The following is a 27,398-nucleotide window of genomic DNA, read 5'->3' as shown; positions in this document are numbered from 1 at the left end:
TTGGACTGTAATAAGGAAGTGTGCTCAACATTCTGATCTGGATGACTTCAAGGGTTCCTTCCAGCACTAAATCCTAGAACCATATTTCATGGGGGTACTATAAGGGAAAACCTATGCAAATGTGAACTGTTGTGTAGTAGTAGTAGTAGTAGTAGCAGTAGTAGTAGCAGCAGCAGCAGCAGCAGCAGCAGCAGCAGCAGTATTAATAGTGGTAGTAGTAGTAGCAATAGTAAAAAGAAGATAGGGCAGAGGCCAAGAATAATTATAGAAAGGAAAAAGATAGGGGAAGTAAGCTAAGACATTTTCTTGTTTGTTTTTTAAATGTGTAACTTTTTCCCTTAAGGATTGAATAAAAGTGTTACTAAAAATTGTTAGAATGTGCTGTATATAAGTTCTATTAAATAAGAGTTAGGAAAATCACTGTGCTACCTTCATATGGAAATCTCTAAAAGAAGCCTTTCTACCTAACACTTGCCTTTCCCTCTCCCAACCAGTTCCTTCTCTGAGATTTCTTTCCAGTGAAATATAAACTCTCACAGTCTCTAACATAGTGGAAAGGATTTAATGAGGATCTCAACAACATATCATGTCTTCTTTCTAAGAACAAAACTATTTATCTGATGAGAATCCTATCTCATCTAGGCTGGGATTAAAGCAGCCACACGTAAACCTAATCCCCTGCTGATTGATATAAAAATCCTGACCTCTGTTTGAGACTTCAGACTAGTTCACAACTCCTAAAGGAGGTGCCCTCAACCCTCTATACACCAGCAACTCACCATATTGGTGCCAGATGTAGGGTAGACAGCTTGATCAGCTTTATCCCTTCGGGAGTTTAATATTCCCAAAATCAAATGATCCACCCTCAGTAGCAAAGATTATCAACATACTCAATGATAACTGGTACAAGTCTAGTTTAAAATGAACTGACTCATCGCCAGTAATCTGAACATTTGATATCAAATTTTCTGTCTCTGGCAACCATCAAAGAAAATTACAAAATGGAAAATAGTTGCCAGTCCTTTAAGGCTTCCTTTGCTTTTGTCAATGATGGTGGCAATGTGAGGGAAAGGGAATAAAAGGGTACTAAAATCACAATTTTTGAAGCATCTAAAAGCATTAACTTGGCAATTATTACTATGGGATCCTTGCCCAGGAAATATACTGCTAGAGGAGCTGAATCCTGAAAACTTTCACATTGTTGCTATAAATGAAACCAAAACCAGGTTGAAATTAAATGGAAAAGATGGCTCACTTCTTCTTTATGGAAAGGTAAATGAAAGACCTGATGAAGTTGCAAACAATGTATCCAGAGGCAAAAAACAGCATATCATGAGACACCATCTCATAATGCAACATTAAAATAATGTTACAATGAAAATAATTGCTGGACAATAGCTATTAGAGAAGATAGAGAGAGGTAGGAAAATTCTTTGAACTTGATTTTAAAAAATATATTTCAAATTAAATCAAATGTACTTTGACAGTCAATTGCTTTGATGCAAAGGTAGGAACTGCAGAGATAGTTGACTTGCCCAAGAGTAATAAGCACCATAACACGGGATTCCAAATCTGGTCTTCTGTCACCAAATATTCTGCCTTTTCCATTATACTGTAATACCTCCCCAAGTATTATACTCTTTATTTTAGAGGTAAGAAAATGGGCAAAGAGAAAGGAAATTACTTGCCTGAAAGCATAGTTAGTAAGTCTCAAGTCAGAGCCCAGTGTCTCTGACTTCCAATCCAGAGCTCTTACCATACCCCACTCTGTAATCAAAGAATGAGTCAGTGATGATACTGGGAGTACAGTGAAAAGATTACTGGATTTATACGTTGGAATTAAAAATAAGAGAGATCAAGGTATACAGGTGAGAAAAGGTTTCATGCCCATGTGTCATGAATATTTTCCTCCATTAAAAGGAAAGAAGTGATGGGCATGTGAGCAACAAAAAAACACAACTAATGAAACAAATTATTTTAAAGCTGTTGATAAAGGGGCCATTCCCAAATCAGCTTTCTGGATCTAATGATGCTACACTTACAGCAAAGATCAAAATTAATATGAAACAAAAATTGAGAATAATAATGAGGAAGATTATGGTATGCAATTAAAATAAATGGGTAAAGAGGTGGACATTGTCAAAGATTACAACCATTTCCTAAAAAATCTAGTCAATATAAATCAGTTGCCACAACAAGGAAAACAAAATAACCTAGAAACCACTTCACTTATCAAATACTTGATGATCTCCCTGACAAGTGAAGAACTATGGCAGCCAAGGGTAGTGTAGTTTTAGAATATAAATTGATTTGTAAGGTCTTATGGAGGAAGATGGTAGAAGAGTATTAGTTTCATAAAACAGAAACAGTGGAGAAAAAAATTAAACAAGCCTAGCAAGAGACCAAACTAAGGAATGTCATCCAAAAGGCCTCTAAGGATGAAGCTGACGAGAGAACAACATAGGGATCAAAAAAATGGAAAAGATCTGTAAAAATTTTATAATTCTTTTTTTCAACAAATATAATGGATTCACCACATTTGAATTCTAAGATTACTGTCACAGATATACTGCAATGAATAAGTGAATGCCACTGAAGGAGGCAATGAATAAAAAAGCAGTTGGACTAGACCAAATATTAGAGAATAGAGAAGGTCTATGGTGAAGAAGACAAAATTTGAGGGTATTTAGAATTCTATTCTCAAAATATCTAGAAGAATTTCTATTTTCAAAATATCTCATATCAAGTGGCAGCTGGGTGGCTCAGTGGATTGAAAGCCAGGCCTAGAGACAGGAGGTCCTAGGTTCAAATCTGGCCTCAGACACTTATTAGCTGTGTGACCCTGGGCAAGTCACTTAATCCCCATTGCCTACCCTTACCACTCTTTTGCCTTGGAGCCAATACACAGTATTGACTCCGAGACAGAAGGTAATGGTTTTAAAATATATATATAGCTCTCATATCGGAGGCATGAGAAAAACAACATTGGACTTTATTATTACTCCTTTCTCCCCACCTCCACAAAAATAGTGACTGAGAAAATATCAAAAATAACTACCTATTTACTTAATTTCTATTTAATACAAAAATTAAATAATCTATATATACATATGGGAAATCCCTGATGAAGGTGTGAGAAGATAATAGTTTTTTTCACTTAATAGGTCACATTTTTATAGTCATATGCTAAAAGGTATCAAGAATACAAGATTGCCTTGTGATTATTGTTTGCTAAACATAAAAATTATTTTGATTCAATAAAGAAAGTGCTGCCTTAAAGGTTGTCTTCTAACAAGGTAACTCTTAGGTCAAAATCATAAAAACCCCTTGAAAGATTTAGCAGTAGTAACTTTATTCAGTGATCCTCTGGATATTAATGCAAAGTGAAGCATAAAACAAGGGAAATACAAGTTTGCCAAAGGAGTTGGCCACCATCATGGAGGATAATCAAATCAAAATGGAAGAGGGATTCTCTCTGAGTGGTGAAGACCTCCAGGTGCTCTTGTTTGTGGATGATACTGTACTGACTATATCAAGCCCAGGAACACTGCAGAGCTTCTTAAATGAGAGTCAAAATGACTAAAAATAGATTTTGGCCTACTCATCCATACTAAAAAATTCAAGTGGATGAAAAATGTCTCTTGGCAAGTTTGGATATGTATATGAACAATCCATAGAACTCATCCATCAGCATTTGAATCTTTGACAGGCAGTGTGAATGTACAGTGAGTTGGGCCCCAAATTGAACAGTAGGAAAAAACCAAGTGAGACTGCCTTTAGGAAATTATATAGCTCTTTTTATTTACTTTCAGGTTTCCCCTAAACATAATGGCCCATCTTTTTAACATCAATATTCTTCTGGTGATATTATTTGGCTGGGAGTCATGGAATTTCTATGGAGAAATGATATTGAGGATCACTCAAAGGATATTAGAAAGATGAATTATGAGAGAATTGTACAAAAGGCATGTATCAATCTGCAAGCACCAGCAGTATTCATGTGATATCAGAAGATTATAGAGCTCGATCCCTTGCAGGTTGACTGGATTTATTGTGGAGGATTTAAAGAAATTCAGGGGTGAGAACTGCACAAGATGAATACATAGGGGTGGTTTCCAATATGCATCTTTGTAGTATACTCCTAGATGGGAACAAAGATTGATCAAAATATCACAGTATATACAAGACATTGTGCTAGGCACTGCAAAAACAAAGATTAGAAACAAGAGTTCCTGCCACTTAACAAAGGGTGGGGAAGAGGAATACATCATGCACAAATTTATTAAAAATAAGTATCAATAAAACATAATAAGGGACATATATAATTAAAAGAAGTGGTAGCCCAATCATTAGTGTGAGTGAGTGAGAATAAAAGAAGAGCTTAAATGATGCACTAATATCTCAGAAATTTTAAAAGACCAAAGGAAGGTCTCTGGCATAGTGGCAGACCTTCTGTGGAGGATTTTGTCTGACATATAGTTTGGTGCTTAATAAATACTCATTGACTTGGTTTGACTTGGAATTGGCAAGAATCCCACAGCATGAGAAGACATGGGAAGATTATGATTTGTCTGTGTGGGAATGCTCATCTAATGGAAGAAATTAACTCCATCAAACTGTCAGAAAATTGAAACTAGTGCCTGTGGTATATCTGCCACAGAATTTACACATTTACTTTTCACTTACAAAAAATATATTGGGAATTAATTCAAAAAGTAATTGTTACCCTTTACTTAAAAAAATGGTACATGTTATAAAACTAAGAAGATAAATACTGTGAATGGAATTGTCTTTTGTAGTTGACTTTATCTTCTTAGAGCAATGAGTAGGAAAGTATCTTTTTAAGCAAGTAAAATTCTAAGAAATCTGTTTCTTTATGTTGAAAACACTGTTTTATTAATCACTCTCCTTTTCCCTTTTCTCTCATCTAAATAATTCTGAAAGCTTGCTTAATTTGCTATGTGGCCCTTTGCCATAATGAGGCAGCCCAGCAGGATTTTTGTGGAGGCATCTCAGGGTTTTAAAAGATATATAAATGTCTGCATTTCACAAAGAACTCCCCCACCCCATATTTCATGCATGGCAATCTAAAAATAGCAAACAAATCACAACTTAAACAATCAACTTAAATTTTTAAAATTTACCTGAAATAGGGATATTCTGAGAGACTGATAACTGCACATCTCCTGTTCCTGGTGGCATGTCAATAACTAAATAGTCCAGCTGACCCCAGTCGACCTATAAACCAAAATCACAAATATGTTAAACAGCAGTAGTGTACAACAGCTAAGGAAAGCTTAGTGAGATTAATGATGGTCGTCAATGGCTACTAAAGAAATTAATCATAAATGATTTGCCACCTTTTCATTTCTTGCCTTTATTGAATAGTCAGGAATAATTTCCAAATGGCTCAGTGTACTAAGGGTGAACTCATCACAAAATTGGCTCCTATTGAAGAAAAGGCTTTACTTCTATTTCATGAAATACTTTGGTATTGTAATAATACTACTGCATCTTGAAAAGCTTGACCTTTTTTATCACTTTGTTTTGGTTATTTTTCATTCCTAATGGAAGTCACTGGTATAAGTTTAAAGTGGGAAATTTGCTAATAAAGGTAATACTGAAAGTAACTTTTTTTAAAAAAAGATGGAAGGTAAGACTCTTTCAAGACATTTAAATATTAATGTTTCCATTTCTCAAATGATAAGCTGTAGAGAACACCAAGTATAAGTGAACCTCATATTCAGTGTTATTAATACAAATTGATTTCATTTATATAGCACTCTATATAAATATAGCACTCTCTCAAAGTATTTTCCCCAGGAAAATCCAACAAGTAAGGAAGTAGTATTAGGATTATTAACCTGCCTCACCTAATGAGAAAAATGGGACTTGGAGCAGTAAAGTGATTTAGTGATTTGGCCACTGATACTTACTATACCTCTGTAATTCTGAACAAGTCACTGCTAGACCTCAAATTTTTCTTTTGGAAAAATGACAGGTTTGAATTGGATGGCCCTTAAGGTCCTTTCCATCTGTAGATTTATGAAAATTGTTTTACTCTGATTACCTTCAGGAATCAAGTCACACTTTCTTATAACCTAGAACAGTAATGCCAAACTCTTAGAAACAGGGTCCATTAAACCATACAAAAGGATTCCTGTGGGCTGAATATTGACTTAGAAAACCATGTTTTAATATTAACTATGTTTTACTGCATTTTTATTTATTTTGGTAAATATTTCCCAGTTATATTTTAATCTGGTGCAGGTCACCTTGGAATTATTGTGGGCCACATGTTTGACACAGGACTAGAATACTATAACTTCCCGAAGTCCAAATCAAAATGAAAATAACTCGGTAGCCACATTTTCTCAACTAAAAACTCACCTTCTACAAAAAGTCTTCTAATCCCCCTTTATACTGCTGCCTTCCTGTTGAGTTTATCTCCAATTTAGCCTGTATAGACCTTGTTTGCTCATAATTAGTTGTATGTTTTCTCTACCTCATTAGATTGTGAGTTCATTAGAGGAATGGAGAATTTTTGCTTCTCTTTGTAACCTTAGTGCTCAGCATAGTGACACAAAGTAGGAGCTTACTAAATGTTTGCTGGCTTTCCTTTTCTGTTCCTATTTTGTTATGGTGTCACCCATTAAAATATATGAAGAAAAAAATATGGTATATCAAATTACAACAATTTAGAACATTCTGGGCACATAGGAAACTAAAAAGTAATCCATTAATGAAATCAATCACAATAACTAATGTACTAGGGTACATGGGGCTTTTAAATTTATCACATTACCCTTTTATTCAGACTGGTAAAAAATAAGCCCTGGATAAATGTTTATCAATTGACTGATCTTTTGAGAAATCTATTTACTTATGTAATATAGTGTCATGTAGGGGAAGAGCACTGGCCCTGGATATTAGATCACACCACTGACATCATGTATATAAACTTGGACAAGTCACTGAAATTCCAAAAGACTGTTTCTTTATCTATTAGACTAGATAAACTTTGAGGTCCTTTCTAATTCTAAATCTATGATCTTAAATGTACTAAATCTAAATCGTATATGTTCATATATACATTAAATAGAGACATATGCATATATATCCTTGCATTCTAGTTTTTAGATCCAAATTATATTACATTGTAAACTATAAGACTTATCACACCATAAAAGGCTCTGATATGATGAACATCAATGGACTTCATTTTCAATACAAAGTACTTGGCTTAGAAAACAGGTAATAAAAGCAATGTATTCCAAAGACACACTATGCCTATGGCCTATTAAAGTATTTCAGAAGATGATAAAAAGGATCATTTTCGTCTTATATTGACTGAATTTCAGCAAAATTGCTCCCAAAAAGGAACTTCCTCTAGGGTAATTGGTTTCTAAAAGCTGCTAGTTTTTGCATAGAAACCCCCTGGTACTGGCAGACTAATGTGTCTCTGTGTTTCAGGGAACATCAAGTGACTGGCGCCAACAAGTTATCATTGTTGTTCCTTGGCATTTAATCATATTTATCTGTTTGGCTCTGGTTTCCCACTCGTTAAAAGAGAAATACTGTCAAGGCCCCATGGAACCCAAAATATTCCTTTGTTCCAGCAATTATCTCCTGATTTTAAAATATAGAAGTAAAGAGAACAGCTTAACTCCAGTCAACTTTCATTAATACTGAATTACATGGCTGCCAAAAAATCTCAGTTTTCTTGAAAGGTGAAAAGAAAAGCAATGCATGTAATATAATTTGGGGTATCTCCAGATCCTGCTTATACTTGACTTACTCATATAATTTAGGTTTTACTAATTATATAATAGAATAAATATCAAAGAACAGTAAACCCTTTTAGCTGCTGCAGAGTTCCCAATAGGCCAAGGTTTCTTATGAGGAAAACAAAATAGCTAGAAATATTTAAGTCAATATTTCAGGGGAACATTTCAAGTAATAGCTTCTGAAAAGGTTTTTACTATTCTAAAATGTTCAAGCCAACAACTATAGAGAAGCCCCAAATAAATCTAAGCAAAAGTGCTTAATTAATAACCTCCACAATTTCACTTAATTTATAAGCAATTATTAAACACCTCATATATTAGGCACTGCAGATACAAAGACAAAAATGAAATAGTCCCTGCTAGGGTAATCTAGCAAATACATAGATAACACAACACAAAACTTGGTTTTTATGGCACTGTCATTGATTTTTTGTCATTGTTTTTTTCCTACTTTTAGACTAATCCTTTTTGGTCTCCTCTGCAGAATTCATGTCTCCCTCTGTATGTGGATATATCTCAGGCTTTCTCCTCTTTCCTCTCTACATTTCTCTCTTTCCAATAACTTCTTCAGTTCCCATGATCCAACTATCATCTCCATGTAAATTACTTCCAAACCAATAATCCAACACTTAGCTCTCTACAGAGTGCCAATCTGGAGATTCTAATTGCATGACTGATATGTCCAGTTGCCTGTATCCATCTGGATATTGCTTAGGTATCTCAAATTCAACACCACCAGAAAAAAGGAAATCAAATACTTTTAACTTTATACCTTAACCTTTCAAAATCCCCTAATCCGGTTGAGGGATACCATATTTCTGGTTACTTTGATTCAAAAATAGCAAAATCATCCTTGCCTCTTCAGTCTCATTTCAATCCTCTGTTGCCATCATGTTGATTTGCCTCAACATTTCTTGGATCTGGCATTTCCTTTATACTCATACTACTCTTGGTCAGTTAGGCTCTCATTGCTTCTCAACTAGGTGATAGCAATAGTCTCATAATTGATTTTGCTGCATCTAGTTTCTCTTTTCTCCAATCATATTACACACAATTACCAAATTTGATACTCAATTTCACATTTGACACTTAAAAAGCTATACTAGTTTCCAATTGCCTCAAGCATATAAAATGCAAATTCCTCTTGCTTTAAAAAACCCTTACCATGTCCCTCTGATTAGCTGATTCCTCGCAAAGCTACCATTTTAAGAAGGAGGTCCAGACCAGCTATATATTCATTCATCTCTGGGCTGATCTCTTCAATCTCCTGGAATTTCTCTAAAATGGCCCAGAAACCTTTATAACACTAAAAGGTCATTCTACCTCTGGACTTCACACACTGAAAGTATTCTCCAATCCTGTGATATCTACCCCTGGTTTTCTGGTTTATTCCAGAACATCAATTTTAAGGTGGACCCCAGGCCAGCCCTGTCTTTATCCTTCTGCAGCCTTCTTCTATCCTTCTGAGACTCTTCCAGAACTTCTAAAGCTCCCTTGTGCTTGAGTATCTCCATCTTTTTCCTCTCGTCCCATTAGCTCTATTTATTTGTGATCTTTCCCCATTAGAGTGAGCTGCTTACAAGCAGGAACTGTCTTTCCTTCTGTTTGTATTTGTATTCCCAGCATTTATCTTAGTGTAAGGCACATCATAAATGCTTAATGAATTCTTGTTGACTTGACTTCTATTTGCAATAATAAACTTAAATGACACAAAAAGTTTTATTTTGAGTAAGTCACAAACTACATATTTGAGACAGCCACTAGGGTGACACATCCAAAAAGGCAGATAATATTTTACTTTTTTAAAAAATAGAAATAAGTTCCTTTAACATACATAAGAAAAACAGATGATGTAATGAATGGAAAGACTGATCATGATGAGTCATGTTTTCTATTCATTCTAGGAGTATGATCTTAAATGAATCAATCAACTCCTTTAAAAGACTAAGTTTCCTGAGGAGACTTCCTGGTTAAGATGGTGGCAGGGTAAAAAGCAGCTGCTTAACCTCTCCTAACCGAAACATATAGGACTCCTCAAGAAGACATAAAAACAAATCCTGAGGAACGAAGGGACTGCACAACGGGGCGCAGCATTGGAGGTACATGGAATCAGGGCACTTCCATGCTATAAAGGGGTGAAACAGCTCTCACTAAAATGCAAGCTAAGCAACCCCCTCCCACACGCCACACCACCTACAGTGCCAAAGCCAGTGCACAAGAGTTAGAGCAAGTTTAGGGCACGCATTAAGTCCTTGGCACCTACCTGGGGTCACTAGGACCTGCCCCTGAGAATAGCAAGACTAAAGACCCCAAGAAGCCAAAGAACATGTGGACTTTGAACACAGACCCTGAACACAGGCACAAGTACAGGTGAAGATGCAAGCTCAGACACGGATCCTGAGCGCAGGCAAGAACTCGGATCCCAAGCTCAGGCACAGACCTTGAGTGGGGACCCAGTGAAGCGGGGTGCACAACTGTGGAATCAGCACCCTAAGGCTGTTAAAGGAGCCTCAGGCAGAGCAACAAACAAGGGGACCATTGGGAGGCTTGACTCTGAGAACAACTAGACCTCAGGAGCCTAAAGAGTGCAGACACACCCTGAGAGTGAGGATAAACCTGAGAGGGTGCAGGGCTAACAATGGCAAGCCAGAGACAAGAACCCCAAAAGAGAAAGATCATCAAGAAGAAATCTGTAACATTCGACAACTTTTACACAGATAAAATACAGACAAAAGAGCAAACAGCAGAGGAGAACAAGCAAGTAATCATATCCAAACCTTCCCAAAATAATGAAAACTGGCCACAAGCTATTGAAGAGTTCAAATCTGAAATGATGAGAAAGATGGAAGAGATTTGGCAAGAGAAGTGGGAAATAGCTCAAAAGGAAAGTAACAGATTAGAAGACAGAAACTTCCAATTGGAGAAACATGCCCCAAAATCAAACGAAATGGAAAGCAAATTGGAAACCAAAATCTGGCAAGAAAATAACAGTTTAAAAGGCAGAATTTCACAACTGGAAAGAGAGGCAAGTAAATTGAAGACCAGAAATGACCAGATTGAAAAGGAAAACCAAAAGACTATAGCCAAAAACCAGTCCCTAAAGGCTAGAATTGAGTAATTAGAAGCTAATGATCTCTCAAGACAGCAAGAACAAATAAAGCAAAGTCAAAAGACTGATAAAATAGAAGGAAACCTGAAATATCTCAATGAGAAAGTGACAGACCAAGAAAACAGATCTAGAAGAGACAATCTGAGAATCATTGGTCTTTCTGAAAAAGGAGAAATTAATAGAAATTTGGACTCCATATTAAAAGAAATTATTCAGCAAAATTGCCCTGAAGTTCTATAACAAGAGGGCAATATAGACATTGAAAGGATCCATAGATCACCCTCTACACCAGACCCAGAAAAGACAATGCCCAGTAATATAATAGCCAAATTCAAGAGCTTCCAAGTAAAAGAAAAAATTTTACAAAGAGTCAGAAAGGGACAATTCAGATATCAAGGAGCACCCATCAGGATCACACAGGATCTGGCAGCCTCCACACTAAAAGACTACAAGGCTTGGAATATGATATTCAGAAAGGCAAGAGAACTGGGTCTATAACCAAGGATAACCTGCCCATCAAAACTAACTATATACTTCCAGGGGAAAGTTTGGGCATTCAATAAGATAGAAGATTTCCAAGTATTTGCACAGAAAAGACCAGGACTAAATGGAAAGTTCTATATCCAACCACAAAAATCAAGAGAAACATGAAAAGATGAATAAGAAACAGAGGAGAAAGAAAACTCATATTTTTTTAAATTTCCCTCTTTAAGGGCTTCAATATGATCTAATTATTTGTATTCCTTTCTGGAGAAATGTTATGTATAATTCTCTGTAAGGAACTCTATTCATTATTATAGTATTCACTATTATAGTAATTAGAAGAATTATTCATAGGGAAAGGTTGGAATACTAAATGGTCTAAGATGATATGGGGGTAGGAAAGAGGGGGTGAATAGTAGAGGACACCAAGAGAAACTTGAATGAATAAGAAAAATAGGATATTCTATTACACATAAAGAAGGCATGGGAAGGGGAAGGGATGAATACTATTATAAGAAGGAGAAGAAGAGAGCATTAAGAGGTAATATTTAAGCCTTACTCTCAGTGTAATTAACCCTGAGAGGGAAGAGTAGCTTTATCCATTGGGATATAAAACTCTATCTAACCCTACTGAGAAAGTCAGAAGGGATAAACCAAGGGGAGCAGGGGAGTAGGGAGGTCAAAAAAAGGAGGTGAGTAGAAGGGAGAGTAAATTCATTAGGCCTTAAAAATAAAAAGAGAGGAATAATAAGGGAGTAGGTAGAAAAAGAAGTAAATCAAGGGAGGGGACAAGGGTTACTGGCATAAAGCAAACCATTGGTTTTAAAGGAAATAGTGTAAGAATAAGGGGTAGAACTAGGAGAGGATACAAAAATGTCGGTGAACACACAGCTAATAATTATAACTCTGAATGTGAATGGGATGAGCTCTCCCATAAAAAGGAAGCAAAGAGCAGAGTGGATTAGAAACCAAAATCCTACCATATGTTGTCTACAAGAAACACATATGAGGAGGGTGGACATACACAAGTTTAAGGTAAAGGGCTTGAGCAAAATCCTTTGGGCCTCAAATGAGGAAAAAAAGGCAGGAGTGGCTATTATGATTTCTGACAAAGCCAAAGAAAAAATATATATGATTAAAAAAGACAGAGAAGGTCATTACATCCTGATTAAAGGCAGTATAGACAATGAGGAAATAATATTGCTCAATATGTATGCACAAAATGGCACAGCAAACAGATTCGTAAAGGAGAAACTGGCAGATCTCAAGAAGGAAATAGATAATAAAACCATACTAGTGGGACATGTAAATAATCCTCTTTCAGATCTTGATAAATCAAACCAAAAAATAAATAAGAAAGAGGTAAGAGAGGTGAATGAAGTTCTAGAAAAAATAGATTTAATAGATATGTGGAGAAAAATAAATAGGAACAAAAAAAGAATACACCTGCTTTTTAGCTACATAAGGTACATTCACAAAGATTGACCAAGTAATAAGGCATAGAAACATTGCAAACAAATACAAAGGAACAGAAATAATAAATGTAACCTTCTCAGATCATAATGTAATAAAAATAATAATTAGTAAGGGCACCCGGACAGGCAAATCAAAAACTAATTGGAAATTAAATAATATGATTCTCCAAAACCAATTTGTCAAAGAATAAATCATAGAAATAATCAACAATTTCATTGTAGAGAATAACAATGATGAGACATCCTACCAAACTCTGTGGGATGCAGCCAAAGCAGTACTCAGGGGGAAATTTATATCCTTGAGTGCATATATTAACAAATTAGGGAGAATTGGGCATGCAACTTAAAAAATTAGAAAGTGAGCAAATTAAAAATTTCCAGATGAAAACTAAATTAGAAATACTAAAAATCAAGGGAGAAATTAATAAAATCGAAAGTAAAAGAACTATTGCATTAATAAATAAGACTAGAAGCTGGTATTTTGAAAAAACAGATAAAATAGAAAAGTTCTGGTCAATCTAATAAAAAGAAGGAAAGAAGAAAACCAAATTGACAGTATCAAAGATGAAAAGGGAGACCTCACCTCTAATGAAGGGGAAATTAAGGCAATCATTAAAAACTATTTGGCCCAATTATATGGCAATAAATATAGCAATCTAGGAGATGTGGATGAATATTTACAAAAATACAAATTGCCTAGATTAACAGCAGAAGAAATAGAATACCTAAATAATCCAATATCCGAAAAAGAAATTGAACAAGCCATCAAAGAACTCCCTAAGAAAAAATCGCCAGGGCCTGATGGATTCACAAGTGAATTCTATCAGACATTCAAAGAGCAACTAATCCCAATACTATACAAATTATTTGATATAATAAGCAAAGAAGGAGTCCTACCAAATTCCTTTTATGACTCAAATATAGTACTGATTCCAAAGCTAGGTAGACCAAAAACAGAGAAAGAAAACTACAGACCAATCTCCCTAATGAACATAGATGCAAAAATTTTAAATAGAATACTAGCAAAGAGACTCCAACAAGTGATCAAGAGGATCATCCATCATGATCAGGGAAGATTTATACCAGGAATGCAAGGATGGTTCAACATTAGGAAAACCATCCACATAATTGACCATATCAACAATTTAAAAAACAAAAATCACATGATTATCTCAATAGATGCTGAAAAAGCCTTTGACAAAATACAGCATCCATTCCTATTGAAAACCCTGGAAAGTATAGGAATAGAAGGTCCTTTCCTAAAAATAATAAACAGTATATACCTAAAACCATCAACAAGCATCATATGCAATGGGGATAAATTAGAAGCCTTCCCAATAAGATCAGGAGTGAAACAAGGATGCCCATTATCACCTCTATTATTTAACATTGTACTAGAAACACTAGCAGTAGCAATTAGAGAAGAAAAAGAAATTGAAGGTATCAAAATAGGCAATGAGGAGACTAAGCTATCACTCTTTGCAGATGATAAGATGGTATACTTAAAAAATCCTAGAGAATCAACTAAGAAGCTGGTAGAAATAATCAACAACTTTAGCAAAGTTGCAGGATACAAAATAAATGCACATAAATCATCAGCATTTCTATATGTTTCCAACACACCACAGCAGCAAAAGGTAGAAAGAGAAACACCATTTAAAATCACCCTGGGCAATATAAAATACTTAGGAATCTATCTACTAAAACAAACACAGCAATTATATGAAAACAACTACAAAACACTTTCCAAACAATTAAAACTAGATCTAAACAATTGGAAAAACATTGATTGCTCATGGGTAGGACGAGCTAACATAATAAAAATGACCATTCTACCCAAATTAATTTACCTATTTAGTGCCATACCTATCAAACTACCAAAAAACTTTTTTACTGAATTAGGAAAAAGTATAACAAAGTTCATCTGGAAAAAAATCAAGAATGTCAAGAGAAATAATGAAAAAAATGTGAAGGAATGGGGCCAAGCAATATCAGATATTAAACTGTACTATAAAGCAGCAGTCACCAAAACGGTATGGTACTGGAAGGGAGGATCAGTGGAATAGACTTGGGGTAAGTGACATCAGCAAGATAGTGTATGATAAACCCAAAGAGCCCAACTTTTGGGACATGAATCCACTATATGACAAAAACTGTTGGGAAATTTGGAAAACAATATGGCAGAGATTAGTTTTAGATCAACATCTCACACCCTACACCAAGATAAATTCAGAATGGGTGAATGACTTGAATATAAAGAGGAAAACTATAAATAAGTTATGTGAACATAGAATAGTTTACTTGTCAGATCCCTGGGAAAGGAAAGATTTTAAAACCAAGCAAGAGTTAGAGAAAATTACAAAATGTAAAATAAATGATTTTGATTATATCAAACTAAAAAGCTTTTGTACAAACAAAAATAATGTAGCCAAAATCAGAAGGGAAACAACAAATTGGGAAAATATCTTTATAACAAAAAACTCTGACAGAGTTTTGCAGAGAAATGCAAATCAAAACAACTCTGAGGTATCACTTCACACCTAGCAGATTGGCTAAAATGAAAGAAGGGGAGAGCAATGAATGTTGGAGGGGATGTGGCAAAATTGGGACATTAATACATTGCTGGTGGAGTTGTGAACTGATCCAACCATTCTGGCTGGCAATTTGGAACTATGCTCAAAGGGCTTTAAAAGAATGCCTGCCCTTTGATCCAGCCATACCATTGTTGGGATTTTACCCCAAAGAGATCATAGATAAACAGACATACGAAAATATTTATAGCCGAGCTTTTTGTGGTGGCAAAGAACTGGAAAATGAGGGTATGTCCTTCAATTGGGGAATGTCTGAACAAATTGTGGTATATGCTGGTGATGGTATACTATTGTTCTCAAAGAAATAATAAACTGGAGGAATTCCATGTGAACTGGAAAGACCTCTGGGAATTGAGGCAGAGTGAAAGGAGCAGAGCCAGAAGAACATTGTACACAGAGACCAATACGCTGTGGTAAAATAGAATGTAATGGACTTCTGTACTAGGAGCAATGCAATGACCCAGGACAATTCTGAGGGACTTATGGAAAAGAACGCTACCCACATTCAGAGGAAGAACTACAGGAACAGAAACAGAAGAAAAACAACTGCTTGAACACATGGGTTGAGGCAGACATGATTGGGGATGTAGACTCGAAACTACCACAGCAATGCAACTATCAACAATTTGGAAATAGGTCTTGATCAATGACACATGTTAAAACCAGTGAAAATACATATCAGCCATGGGGGGATGGGGAGCTTGGGCGTGAAGTGGAAAGTAAAAGCATGAATTATGTAACCATGTTAACTTTTCTAAAAAATAAATATTAATCAATGCTTAAAATAAACAAACAAATAAATAAATGTTGGAAAAAAATATATGCATAAAAAAGACTCAGTTTCCTCCTTTGGGAAAAATATGAAGATAGCATTTATGTGACATACTTCGATGATCTGTTCTAAAAATTGAATGGGAATGTAAATTTAAAGCATTTTGAAACCATAATATGATACATAAGTGTAAGCTATATTCACAACAAAAATCCATTAAAAAAGTAAAAACAGAATTGCTTCAATTGATGGCCCATTGATTTCAAACAAGTCTTCGGAACAACAAAATTAACTGAGCTTATCCCTAGGCACACAGTAAGGTTTGTCATTGTTTTATTAAGAAAACTTGTTATCCAAATTCCTGAAAATCATTCAAATTTTGAAATGATTTCATTTTGTTTCTAATGATAAAATCATATTTTTTAGGATAAGTATTCATTTTATTCCTTAATCAAATTAAGAAACACTACTGAAGCTAATGTTATGAATTCTTTTTTCAGTCCAACTTCCACAATTTATTTTTTATTTTTTAAAATAATATTTTACTTTTCCCTTATTACATGTAAAAATTTTTTAAGATTCATTTTTTAAATTATGAGTTCCAAATTTTCTCCCTTCTGACTCTCCCTCTCTGCTCTTCCCTCTCCCTTGGATGGTAAGAAATCTGAAATAGATTTTATATGTGAAATCATGTAAAATATTATTCCATTTTGTCATTTTTGTGGAAGAGAACTCAAATAAAAAAAGAAGAAAATAAAATATAGTATGTTTGAGGATGCATTTAGGCTCAATCAGTTCTATCATGAGAGTCTGGGATTGTCTTGGATTACTGCATTGCTGAGAAAAACTAGGCCATTCACAGTTGTTCAAGACATGTTACATAATATTTTTCTGGTTCTGCTCACTTCACTTTGCATCATTTCATATAAATCTTTTCAGATTTTTCTGAAACGATCCTTCCCAATCATTTCTTTTAGCACAATAGTATTCCATCACAATCATATACCACAACTTGTCAGACCCTCAACTGATGGACAACCTCTCAATTTCCAAATCTTTGCTACCACAAAAAGAGCTACAATGAATATTTTTTGTACAAATAGGTCCTTTTTTATCGCTTTGGAATAATGGTTTGGTAATGGTACTGATGGGTCAAAGGATATGCAAGATTTTAGAGTCCTTTAAATATAGTTACAAAATTTTCTCCAGAAATGCTGGATCAGTTCACAACTTCATCAAGAGGTTTTTAGTGTTCAAATTTTCCCATATCCCCTCCAATATTTAACATTTTCCTTCTCTGTCTTATTAGTCAACCTGATAGCAAGTATTTTGTAATACCTACTAATAATTTAAAAGAAATTTTTTTGCTGTTGGGCCTAGTAGCAATATATAGAAATGCTGATGATTTGTGTACATATATTTTATATTCTGCTACTTTAACTAAAGTTGCTAATTATTTTTTTTTTAAACCCTTAATCTCGGTGTATTGTCTCATAGGTGGAAGAGTGGTAAGGGTGGGCAATGGGGGTCAAGTGACTTGCCCAGGGTCACACAGCTGGGAAGTGGCTGAGGCTGGGTTTGAACCTAGGACCTCCCGTCTCTAGGCCTGACTCTCACTCCACTGAGTTGCTAATTATTTTAACTGCAAAGAGTGATGATTTTTTTTCTACACTGCCTATACCTTCAATTTCTTTTTCTTTTCTTATTGCTATAGCTAGCATTTTGAGTACAATAGTACAGTACTGAATAATAGTGGTGATAATGGGTATCCTGACTTCACTTCTGATGTATCTCCATGTTCTCCCAATTTACTTATGTTATCACTTTTTATGCCTACATCATTTATCCATTTTGACCTTATCTTTATACATGTTAGGAGATATTGGTCTATGCCTACTTTTTGTCAAACTGCTTCTAGTTTTCCCAGCAATTTTTGTCAAATGCCAAGTTTTAACTCCCAAACTTGGATCTTTGCATTTATCAAACACTAGATTGTGATGGCTATTTGTGTGTTGTATACTTAATCTATTCTATGAATCCAACACTTTATTTCTTAACCACTCCTAGATTGTTTTGCTGAGTGCAACTTTATAATATAGTTTGAGGTCTAGTGCAATAGGCCATCTTCCTTTAGATTTTTCTTATTAATTCCCTTCATTTTCTTGATCTTTTGTATTTCCAGATCAATTTTGCTATTTTTCTAAATTTATAAAATATTTTTGGTAACTTGATTGAAATGACACTATATAAATAAATTACCTTAGGTAGAATTCTCATTTTTATTCTTTTGGCTCTGCCCATCTATTAGCAATTAATATTATTCCATTTGTTTAGATTTCTCTTTATATGAAAGGTGGTTTTTAATTGTGTTCATATAGTCCCTGGGTTTGTCTTACAGATAGACTCCCAAGTATTTTATACTGTCTGAAGTGACCTTAAATGGAATTTCTCTATTTCTTGCTGCTGGGTTTTATTGGTAGTATGTAGAAATGCTGATGATGTATATGGCTTTATTTTTTATACAGCAACTTTACTAAAATTATTAATTGCTCAATCAGATTATCTAGTTGATTTCCTAGGTTCCTTAGGTATTTTATCATGCCATTTGCAAAGTGAAAAAATTTCATTTCCTTATTACCTATTCCAATTTCTTCAATTTATTTCTTCTTGTATATAACTATATAATGAGTAGTACATTATTGAATAAAGAGTGGTGAGAATGAGCATGTTTGCTTTATTCCTGTTCTTATTGGGAAAGTTTCAGGTTTATCCCCATTACAAATAATACTCCCTGCTTTCAGATAAATACTACTTACCATTTTCAGAGAGGATCCATTAATGTCTATGCTTTCTAATGTTTTTAATAGGAATGTGTGTATTATATATTGTAAAATTTTTTTCAGAATTTATTGAGATAATCATTATTTTGGTGGCTTTTGTTATTGATATAGTCAATTATGCTGATAGTTTTCCTAATATTAAACCATCCCTATATTCCTGGTATAAATCCCACCTGGTTATAGTATATGATATTTGTGAAATATTGCTATAATCCCCTTCCTAATATTTTTCATAAAATTTTTGCATAATATTCATTAGGTATATTGGTCTATAGTTTTCTTTCTCTGTTTTTGCATACAATATTTTTGTTATAAAATGAATTTAGTAGTACTACTTCCTTGCCTATTTTCCCAAGTCACTTATGTAGTATTAGAATGAAATGTTTTTGGAATTAAATGCTCTTTAAATGTTTGTTAAGACTTTCGGTTAAGATGTCTGCAAAGTAGTTACAGGACTCTTTACTCTTCTTACCACCAACCATACATTATCAAAAAGACAAAAAAAAAATCCTGATGAAAGGAGGGACTCCACAATAGGGAGCAGCATCAAAGGTACATGGGATTTGGGCATTTCCATGCTATAATGGGGTGAAAAAGCTCCCACCAAAATACGAGTTGATCAACCTTTCCCCACCTCACCTAAGGTACAGAGCCAGAGCCAGCTTACCAGTATTATAGCAAGCATACAGCAATCTCTAGGGTCATGGCAGCAGACTAAGAGCGCCAGGGACCTAACCCTGAAAGTAGCTAGACCTGAGACCCCAGAAGGCTAAAGAGCTTGAAGATAGGGGGAGAGGGGTGGCAGAAAGAAGTGGTGAGGAGACTACTGAAAAAGTAGCATTAGGCAAAAAATGCTCCATAGGTCCATACAGAGAGAGCCTACCCTCCTCCCTCAGACTTCTGGCTGAGAAGGAAAATCAGTATAGTGATGGCAAGCAATACCCAAGAAATAACCACCAGAAGGAACAAGAAAAGGGCACTAACCCTGGATAACTTTTACAGATAAAAAATCTAGATGGCAGAGCAGGTAGCAGAGAAGGACAAAGAAGAAAACACATACAAACTTTCTCCAAAAAATGTAAATTGGTCACAATCTCTTGAAAAGTTCAAATGTGAGATCATTAGAAAAGTGGAATAGATTTGGCAAGAAAAGTGCGACATAGTTCAAAAAGAAAATAACAGTTTAAAAGACAAAATTACGCACTTGGAAATTGAGGTCCAGAAATCAAATGAAATAATAAGCAAATTGAAGAACAGAAATGACCTGCTAGAAGCTATGAAAAACAGGATAGACCAAATAGAAAAATAAAATGATTATAGCAGAACACCAATCTTTAAAGACAAGAATTGGACAAATAGATGCCAATGATCTCACAAGACAGCAAGAATTGATAAACCAGAGTGAAAAGACTAACAAAATAGTAGGAAACATGAAATGTCACACTGAGAAAATTAATGACCTTGAAAACAGATGCAGAAGAGACAATTTGAGGATTATTGGTCTACCACAATGATTCCCAAAGTGGGCGCCAGCACCCCCTGGTGGGTGCTGCAGCAATCCAGGGGGGCATTGATGGCCACAGGTGTATTTCAGGGCAGTGAATAACTGTAAGGGGTTGGTGATCGTATGTGACAGGGGGCACTAAGTAATATTTTTTCTGGAAAGGGGGAGGTAGGCCAAAAAAGTTTGAGAACCACTGGTCTACTGGAAAACCCAGAAATCAACAGGAACTTGGACAACATACTAAAAGAAACTATAAAAGAAAACTGCCCTGATGTTCTTAAATAAGAGGGCAAAATAGTCATTGAAAGAATCCATAGATCATCCTCTACACTAAATCCTCAAAAGACAACCCTCAGGAACATAATTGGTGAATTCAAAAGCTTCCAAGCTAAGGAGAAAATTTTACAAGAAGACAGAAAGAGACAATTCAGATATCAAGGAGGACCAATCGGGATTACACAAGATATGGCAGCCTCCACACTAAAAGATCGTGAGGCTTGGAATATGATATTCAGAAAGGCAAGAGAATTGGGTCCACAACCAAGGATCACCTACCCATCAAAACTGACTATATACTTTCAGGGGGAAGTATGGGGTATTCCCATATGTCCCAAAATAGAAGATTTCCAAATATTTGTAAAGAAAAGACCAGAACTAAGTGGAAAGTTTGATATTCAACCACAAAAATCAAGAGACACATGAAAAGGTAAATACGAAAGAAAGGGAAAAGAAAAAAAATACTTATAATTTGCCTCTTTAAGAGCTTCAATAAGATCAAATTACTTGTATTCCTATATGGAAAAATGGCAAGTGTAACTCTCAACTCACTATTATAGTATTTAGGAGAATTATTCATAGGGAGAGGTTGGGGTACTAAATGGTCTAAGAGGATATGTAAAAAAAGAAAAGGAGGGGGAAGAGAAGATGGCAACAAGAGAAACTTGAAGGAATAAGAAAAATAGGATAATCTATACCACACAAAGAGGCACATGGGAAGGGGAGGGGATGAATACTATTATAAGAAGGAGAGGAAAAGAGTATTAACAGGATATAGTTAAACATTACTCTCAGTGGAATCAATTCTGAGAAGGAAGAGCAGCTAGATCCATTGGGATATCAAATTCAATCTTACCCTATGGGAAAGTCAGAAGGGAAAAACCAAGGGGGACATGGTGGGGCGGGGAGTTCACATAGGGAGGGAAAGAGATGGGGGGAGTTTAATGGAAACTAAAAAATATAATAAGAGGGTTAGGGAAAGGGAGGGGGTGGAAGGGGAAGTAAACTGAGGGTGGGGAGAGGGGGGACTGATTAAAAGCAAACCACTGCTTTAAAGGGAAATAGCAAAAGAAGAAAGGGTACAACTAGGAGAGGAATTCAAAATGTTGAGGAATACACAGCTGGTAATAATAACTCTGAATATAAATGGGATGAACTCATCCATAAAACAGAAGCAAATAGCAGAGTGGATTAAAGATCAAAACCCGACCCTATGTTGTCTACAAGAAACACACGAGGCAGATAGACACACACAGGGTAAAAGTAAGAGGCTAGAGCAAAATCTATTGGGCTTCGACTGAGAAAAAGAATGCAGGAATTGGAATCATGAAATCTGATAAAGCCAATGTAAAAATAAATCTGATTAAAAGAGATAGGAAAGGTAATTACATCCTGATAAAAGGCAGTATAAACAATGAGGAAATATCAATAATCAGCATGTATGGACCAAATGGTATAGCATCCAAATTTCTAATAGAGGAATTGGTGGAGCTCAAGGAGGAAGTAGATAATAGAACTATACAAGTGGGTGACCTGAACCTTCCCCTATCACATCTAGAAAAATCAAATCAAAAAATAAATACGAAAAAGGTAAGAGATATGAATGAAAACTTAGAAAAATTAGAGTTAATAGATACATGGAGAAAAATAAATAGGGACAAAAAGGAATACACCTTCTTTCCAGCAACACATGATACATTCACAAAGACTGACCATGTACTAGGGCATAGAAATACGGCAAACAATTGCAAAAAATCAGAAATAATAAATGCAAATTTTTCAGATCATAATTCAATATAAATAGCTATTAGCATTAAATTAAATTTTTTTAAATGTTAAAAATAGCTATTAGCAAGGGTACAGAGAGAGGCAAACCAAAAACTAATTAGAAATTAAATAATATGATTCTGCAAAATCAGTCAGTTAAAGAACAAATCATAAAAATAACTAATAATTGCATTGAAGAGAATGACAATGATGAGACTTCTTGCCAAAATCTATGGGGTGCAACCAAAGCAGTACTCAGGGGGAAATTAATATCCTTGAGAGCACATATTAACAAAATAGGTAGGGCACAGGGCAATGAATTGGATATGCAATTTAAAAATCTAGAAAATTAACAAATTAAAAATCCCCAGATGAAAACTAGAGATCCTAAAAATTAAAGGAGAAAATAAAAGCAAAAGCAAAAGAACTATTGAATTGATAAATAAGACTAGAAGCTGATACTTTCAAAAAACAAATGAATGCTGGTCAATCTAATAAAAAAGGAATGAATAAAATCAAATTAACAGTATCAAAGATGAAAAGGGAGACCTCAACTATAATGAAGAGAAAATCAAGGCAATCATTAAAAACTATTTTGCCCAATTATATGGCAATAAATACGGCAACCTAGGAGGTAAGGGTAAGTATCTACAAAAATATAAATTGTCTAGATTAACAGAAGAAGAAATAGAATATTTAAATAATCCCATAGCAGAAAAAGAAATTGAACAAGCCATCAAAGAACTCTGAAGAAAAAATTCCCATGGCCTGATGTATTCACAAGTGAATTCTATCAAATATTCAAAGAACAACTAATCCCAATATTATACAAACTATTTGACATTAAAAGCAAAGAAGCAGTTCTACCAAATTCCTTTTATGGCACTAATATGGTACTGATTCCAAAGCCAGGCAGACCAAAAACAGAGAAAGAAAACTACAGACAATTCTCCTGAATGAACATCTTTAAAAAATCTTAAAAAGATTAGCAAAAAGACTCCAGCAAGTGATCATGAGGGTAATGATCAGGTGGAATTTATACCAGGAATGCAAGGATGGTTCAATATTAGGAAAACCATCCAAATAATTGACCATATCAGGAAGCTAACAAACAAAAATCACATGATTATCTCAATAGATGCAGAAAAAGCCTTTGACAAAATACAACCCCCATTCCTAATTAAAACAATAGAAAGTACAGGCCTTTCCTAAAAATAATAAACAGTATATATCTAAAACCATCAGCAAGCATCATATGCAATGGGGATAAGTTAGAAGCCTTCCCAATAAGATCAGGAGTGAAACAAGGATGCCCATTATCAACTCTATTATTTAACATTGTACTAGAAACACTAGCAGTTGCAATTAGAGAAGAAAAAGAAATTGAAGGTATTAAAATGGGCAACAAGGAGACCAAGCTATCACTCTGCAGATGATATGATGGTCTACTTAAAGAATCCCAGTGAATCAAGCAAAAAGCCAGTGAAAATAATCAACAACTTTAGCAAAGATGCAGGATACAAAATAAACCCACATAAATCATCAGCATTTCTATATATTTCCCACAAATCCCAGTAGCAAGAGTAAGAAAGAGAATTGCCATTTAAAATCATCCTAGACAATATAAAATACTTAGGAATCTATCTACCAAAACAAACTCAGGAATTATACGAACACAACTACAAATCATTTTCCAAACAATTAAAACTAGATCTAAACAATTGGAAAAACATTGATTGCTCATGGGTAGGATGAGCTAACATAATAAAAATGACCATCCTACCCAAATTAATCTATTTATTTAGTGCCATATCTATCAAACTACCAAAAAACTTTTTTACTGAATTAGAAAAAAATATAACAAAGTTCATTTGGAAGAACAAAAGACCTGGAATATCAAGAGAAATAATGAAAAAAAATGTGAAGGAAAGGGGCTTAGCAGTACCAGATCTTAAACTGTACTATAAAGCAGTGGTCATCAAAACAATATGGTACTGGCTAAGAGACAGAAGGGAGGATCAGTGGAATAGAGTTGGCTTAAGTGACCTCAGCAAGATAGTGTATGATAAACCCAAAGAGCTCAACTTTTGGGACAAAAATCCACTATTTGACAAAAACTGTTGGGAAATTTGGAAAACAATATGGGAGATTAAGTTTAGATCAACATCTTACACCCTACACCAATATAAACTCAGAATGGATGAATGACTTGAATATGAAGAAGGAAACTATAAGCAAATTAGGTGAACACAGAATAGTATCTTTGTCAGATCTTTGGGAATGGAAAGATATTTTTAATTGATTAAGACCTAATTCCATATTATTGATAGAGTTATCGTTTAGTGTCTATGTCCCCAATAATATCCCCATCAGACCATGCGTTCAAGCAGCTGTTTTTTTCCTATTTCTCCTCCCACAGTTGTTCCTCTGAATGTGGCTAGTTTTCTTTCTCATAAGTCCCTCAGCCTTGCTTTGGATCCTTGCATTGTTGCTAGTAGAAGTCCGTTATATTCAATTGTACCACAATGTATCAGTCTCTGCATATAAAGTTCTCCTGGATCTGCTCCTTTCACTCTGCATCAATTCCTGGAGGTCATTCCAGTTCACATGGAATTCCTCCAGTTTTTTATTTCTTTGAGGATAATAGTATTTCACCACCAACAGATACCACAATTTGTTCAGCCATTCCCCAATCGAAGGACATTATCTCATTTTCCAATTTTTTGCCACCCCAAAGAGCACAGATATAAATATTTTTGTACAAGTCTTTTTCCTTATTATCTCTTTGAGGTATAAACCAAGCATTGATATGGCAGATAGTCTTTTAAAGGCCTTTGAGCATAATTCCAAATTGCCTCCAGAATGGTTGAATCAGTTCACAACTTCACCTGCAATGCATTAATGTCCCAATTTTGGAACATCCCCTCCAACATTCATTACTCTCCCCTGCTGTCATTTTAGCCAATCTGCTAGGTGTGAGGTGATACCTCACAGTTGTTTTGATTTTAATTTCTCTATTAAAGATTTGGAACACTTTCTCATGTGCTTATTGATAGTTTTGATTTCTTTATCTGAAAATTGCCTATTCATGTCCCTTGCCCATTTGTTGATTGGGGGATGGCTTGATTTTTTTGTACAACTGATTTAGCTCCTTGTATATTTGAGTAACTAGACCTTTGTCTGAGTTTTTTGTTATAAAAGTTTTTTTTCCCAATTTGTTGCTTCCCTTCTAATTTTGGTAGCTTTGATTTTGTCTATACAAATATTTTTTAGTTTAATGTAGTCAAAATTACTTATTTTACATTTTGTAATTTTTTTCTAACTCTTGCTTGGTTTTAAAATCTAAAGAATTTAATACCAAGCAAGAGCTGGAAAAATTACAAAATATACAATAAATAATTTTGATTACATTAAATTAAAAAGGTTTTCTACAGACAAAACCAACGCAACCAAAATTAGAAGGGAAGCAACAAATTCGGAAAAAAATCTTTATAACAAAAACCTCTGACAAAGGTCTAGTTACTCAAATTTATAAGGAACTAAATCAATTGTACAAAAAATCAAACCATCCCCCAATCAATAAAGGGGTATGGGGCATGAATAGGCAATTTTTCAGATAAAGAAATCAAAACTATCAATAAGCACATGAAAAAGTGCTCTAAATCGCTAATAATTAGAGAAATGCAAATCAAAACAACTCTGAGATACCACCTCACACCTAGCAGATTGGCTAAAATGACAGCAAAGGAAAGTAATAAATGTTGGAGGGGGTGTGGCAAAATTGGGGCATTAATGCATTGCTGGTGGAGTTGTGAATTGATCTAACCATTCTGGAAGGCAACTTGGACCTATGCCCAAAGAGAGCTAAAAGACTGCCTCCCCTTTGATCCAGCCATACCACTGCTGGGTTTATACCCCAAAGAGATCATAGGGAAAAATACTTGTACAAAAATATTTATAGTTGTGCTCTTTGTGGTGGCAAAAAACTGGAAAAAGAGGGTATGCCCTTCGATTGGGGAATGGTTGAACAAATTGTGGTATCTGTGGTGATGGAATACTATTGCACTCAAAGGAATAATGAACTGGAGGAATTCCATGTGAACTGGAATGACCTCCAAGAATTGATGTAGAGTGAAAGGAGCAGAACCAGGAGAACATTATACACAGAGATGGATATACTGTGGTATAATCTAATGTAATGGACTTCTCTACTAGCAACAATGCAATGATCCAGGACAACTATGAGGGACCTATGAGAAAGAACATTATTCACATTCAGAGGAAGAACTGTGGAAATAGAAACACAGAAGAAAAATTGCCTGATCACATAGGAGGATGGGGATAAAAATAGGGATAGTGACTTAAAATGGGCACTCTAGTGCAAATATCAACAATATGGAAATAGGTCTTGATTAACGACATGTTAAACTCAGTGGAATTGTGTGTCGGCTATGGGAGGGGTGGGAGGAGAGGAGGGATAGAACATGAATCTGATAACCATGGGAAAATGTTCTAAATTAATTAACTAAACAAAAATCTTAAAATAAAAATGCTATCTCCAAGGAGGTAGGGGGAATAAATGTTTGGTAAAATTCACTTGTTAATCCATTTAGTCCTTGGGATTGTGGTTTTTTGTTTTGTTTTGTTTTGTTTTGTTTTAGGGAGCTCACTGATTGTTTATTCCATTTCTTTTTTTAAGACAGAATTTTTAAGTATTCTATTTCCTCTTCTGGGAAATTTATGTTTTTGTAAACATTTATCCATTTCAATTAGATTGTCAGTTTTATTGGCATA

The 27,398-nt window shown here is 34.8% G+C and overlaps 1 protein-coding gene across 1 annotated transcript in view; it reads right to left on the bottom strand.

The window, feature by feature from the left end:
- Positions 1-27,398, bottom strand: part of NUBPL (nucleotide binding protein like) — a 358,007-nt gene that overhangs the window by 107,618 nt on the left and 222,991 nt on the right. The window contains 1 exon segment of the mRNA XM_044660005.1: positions 5,145-5,238. Coding sequence (XP_044515940.1) covers positions 5,145-5,238 — 94 coding nt within the window.

This window comes from Gracilinanus agilis, chromosome 2, assembly GCF_016433145.1.
Source record: "Gracilinanus agilis isolate LMUSP501 chromosome 2, AgileGrace, whole genome shotgun sequence".
In the NCBI taxonomy this organism is placed as follows: domain Eukaryota; kingdom Metazoa; phylum Chordata; class Mammalia; order Didelphimorphia; family Didelphidae; genus Gracilinanus; species Gracilinanus agilis.
The sequence above is the reverse complement of the archived record's forward strand: the minus strand, read 5'-3'. Positions and strand labels throughout refer to the sequence as shown.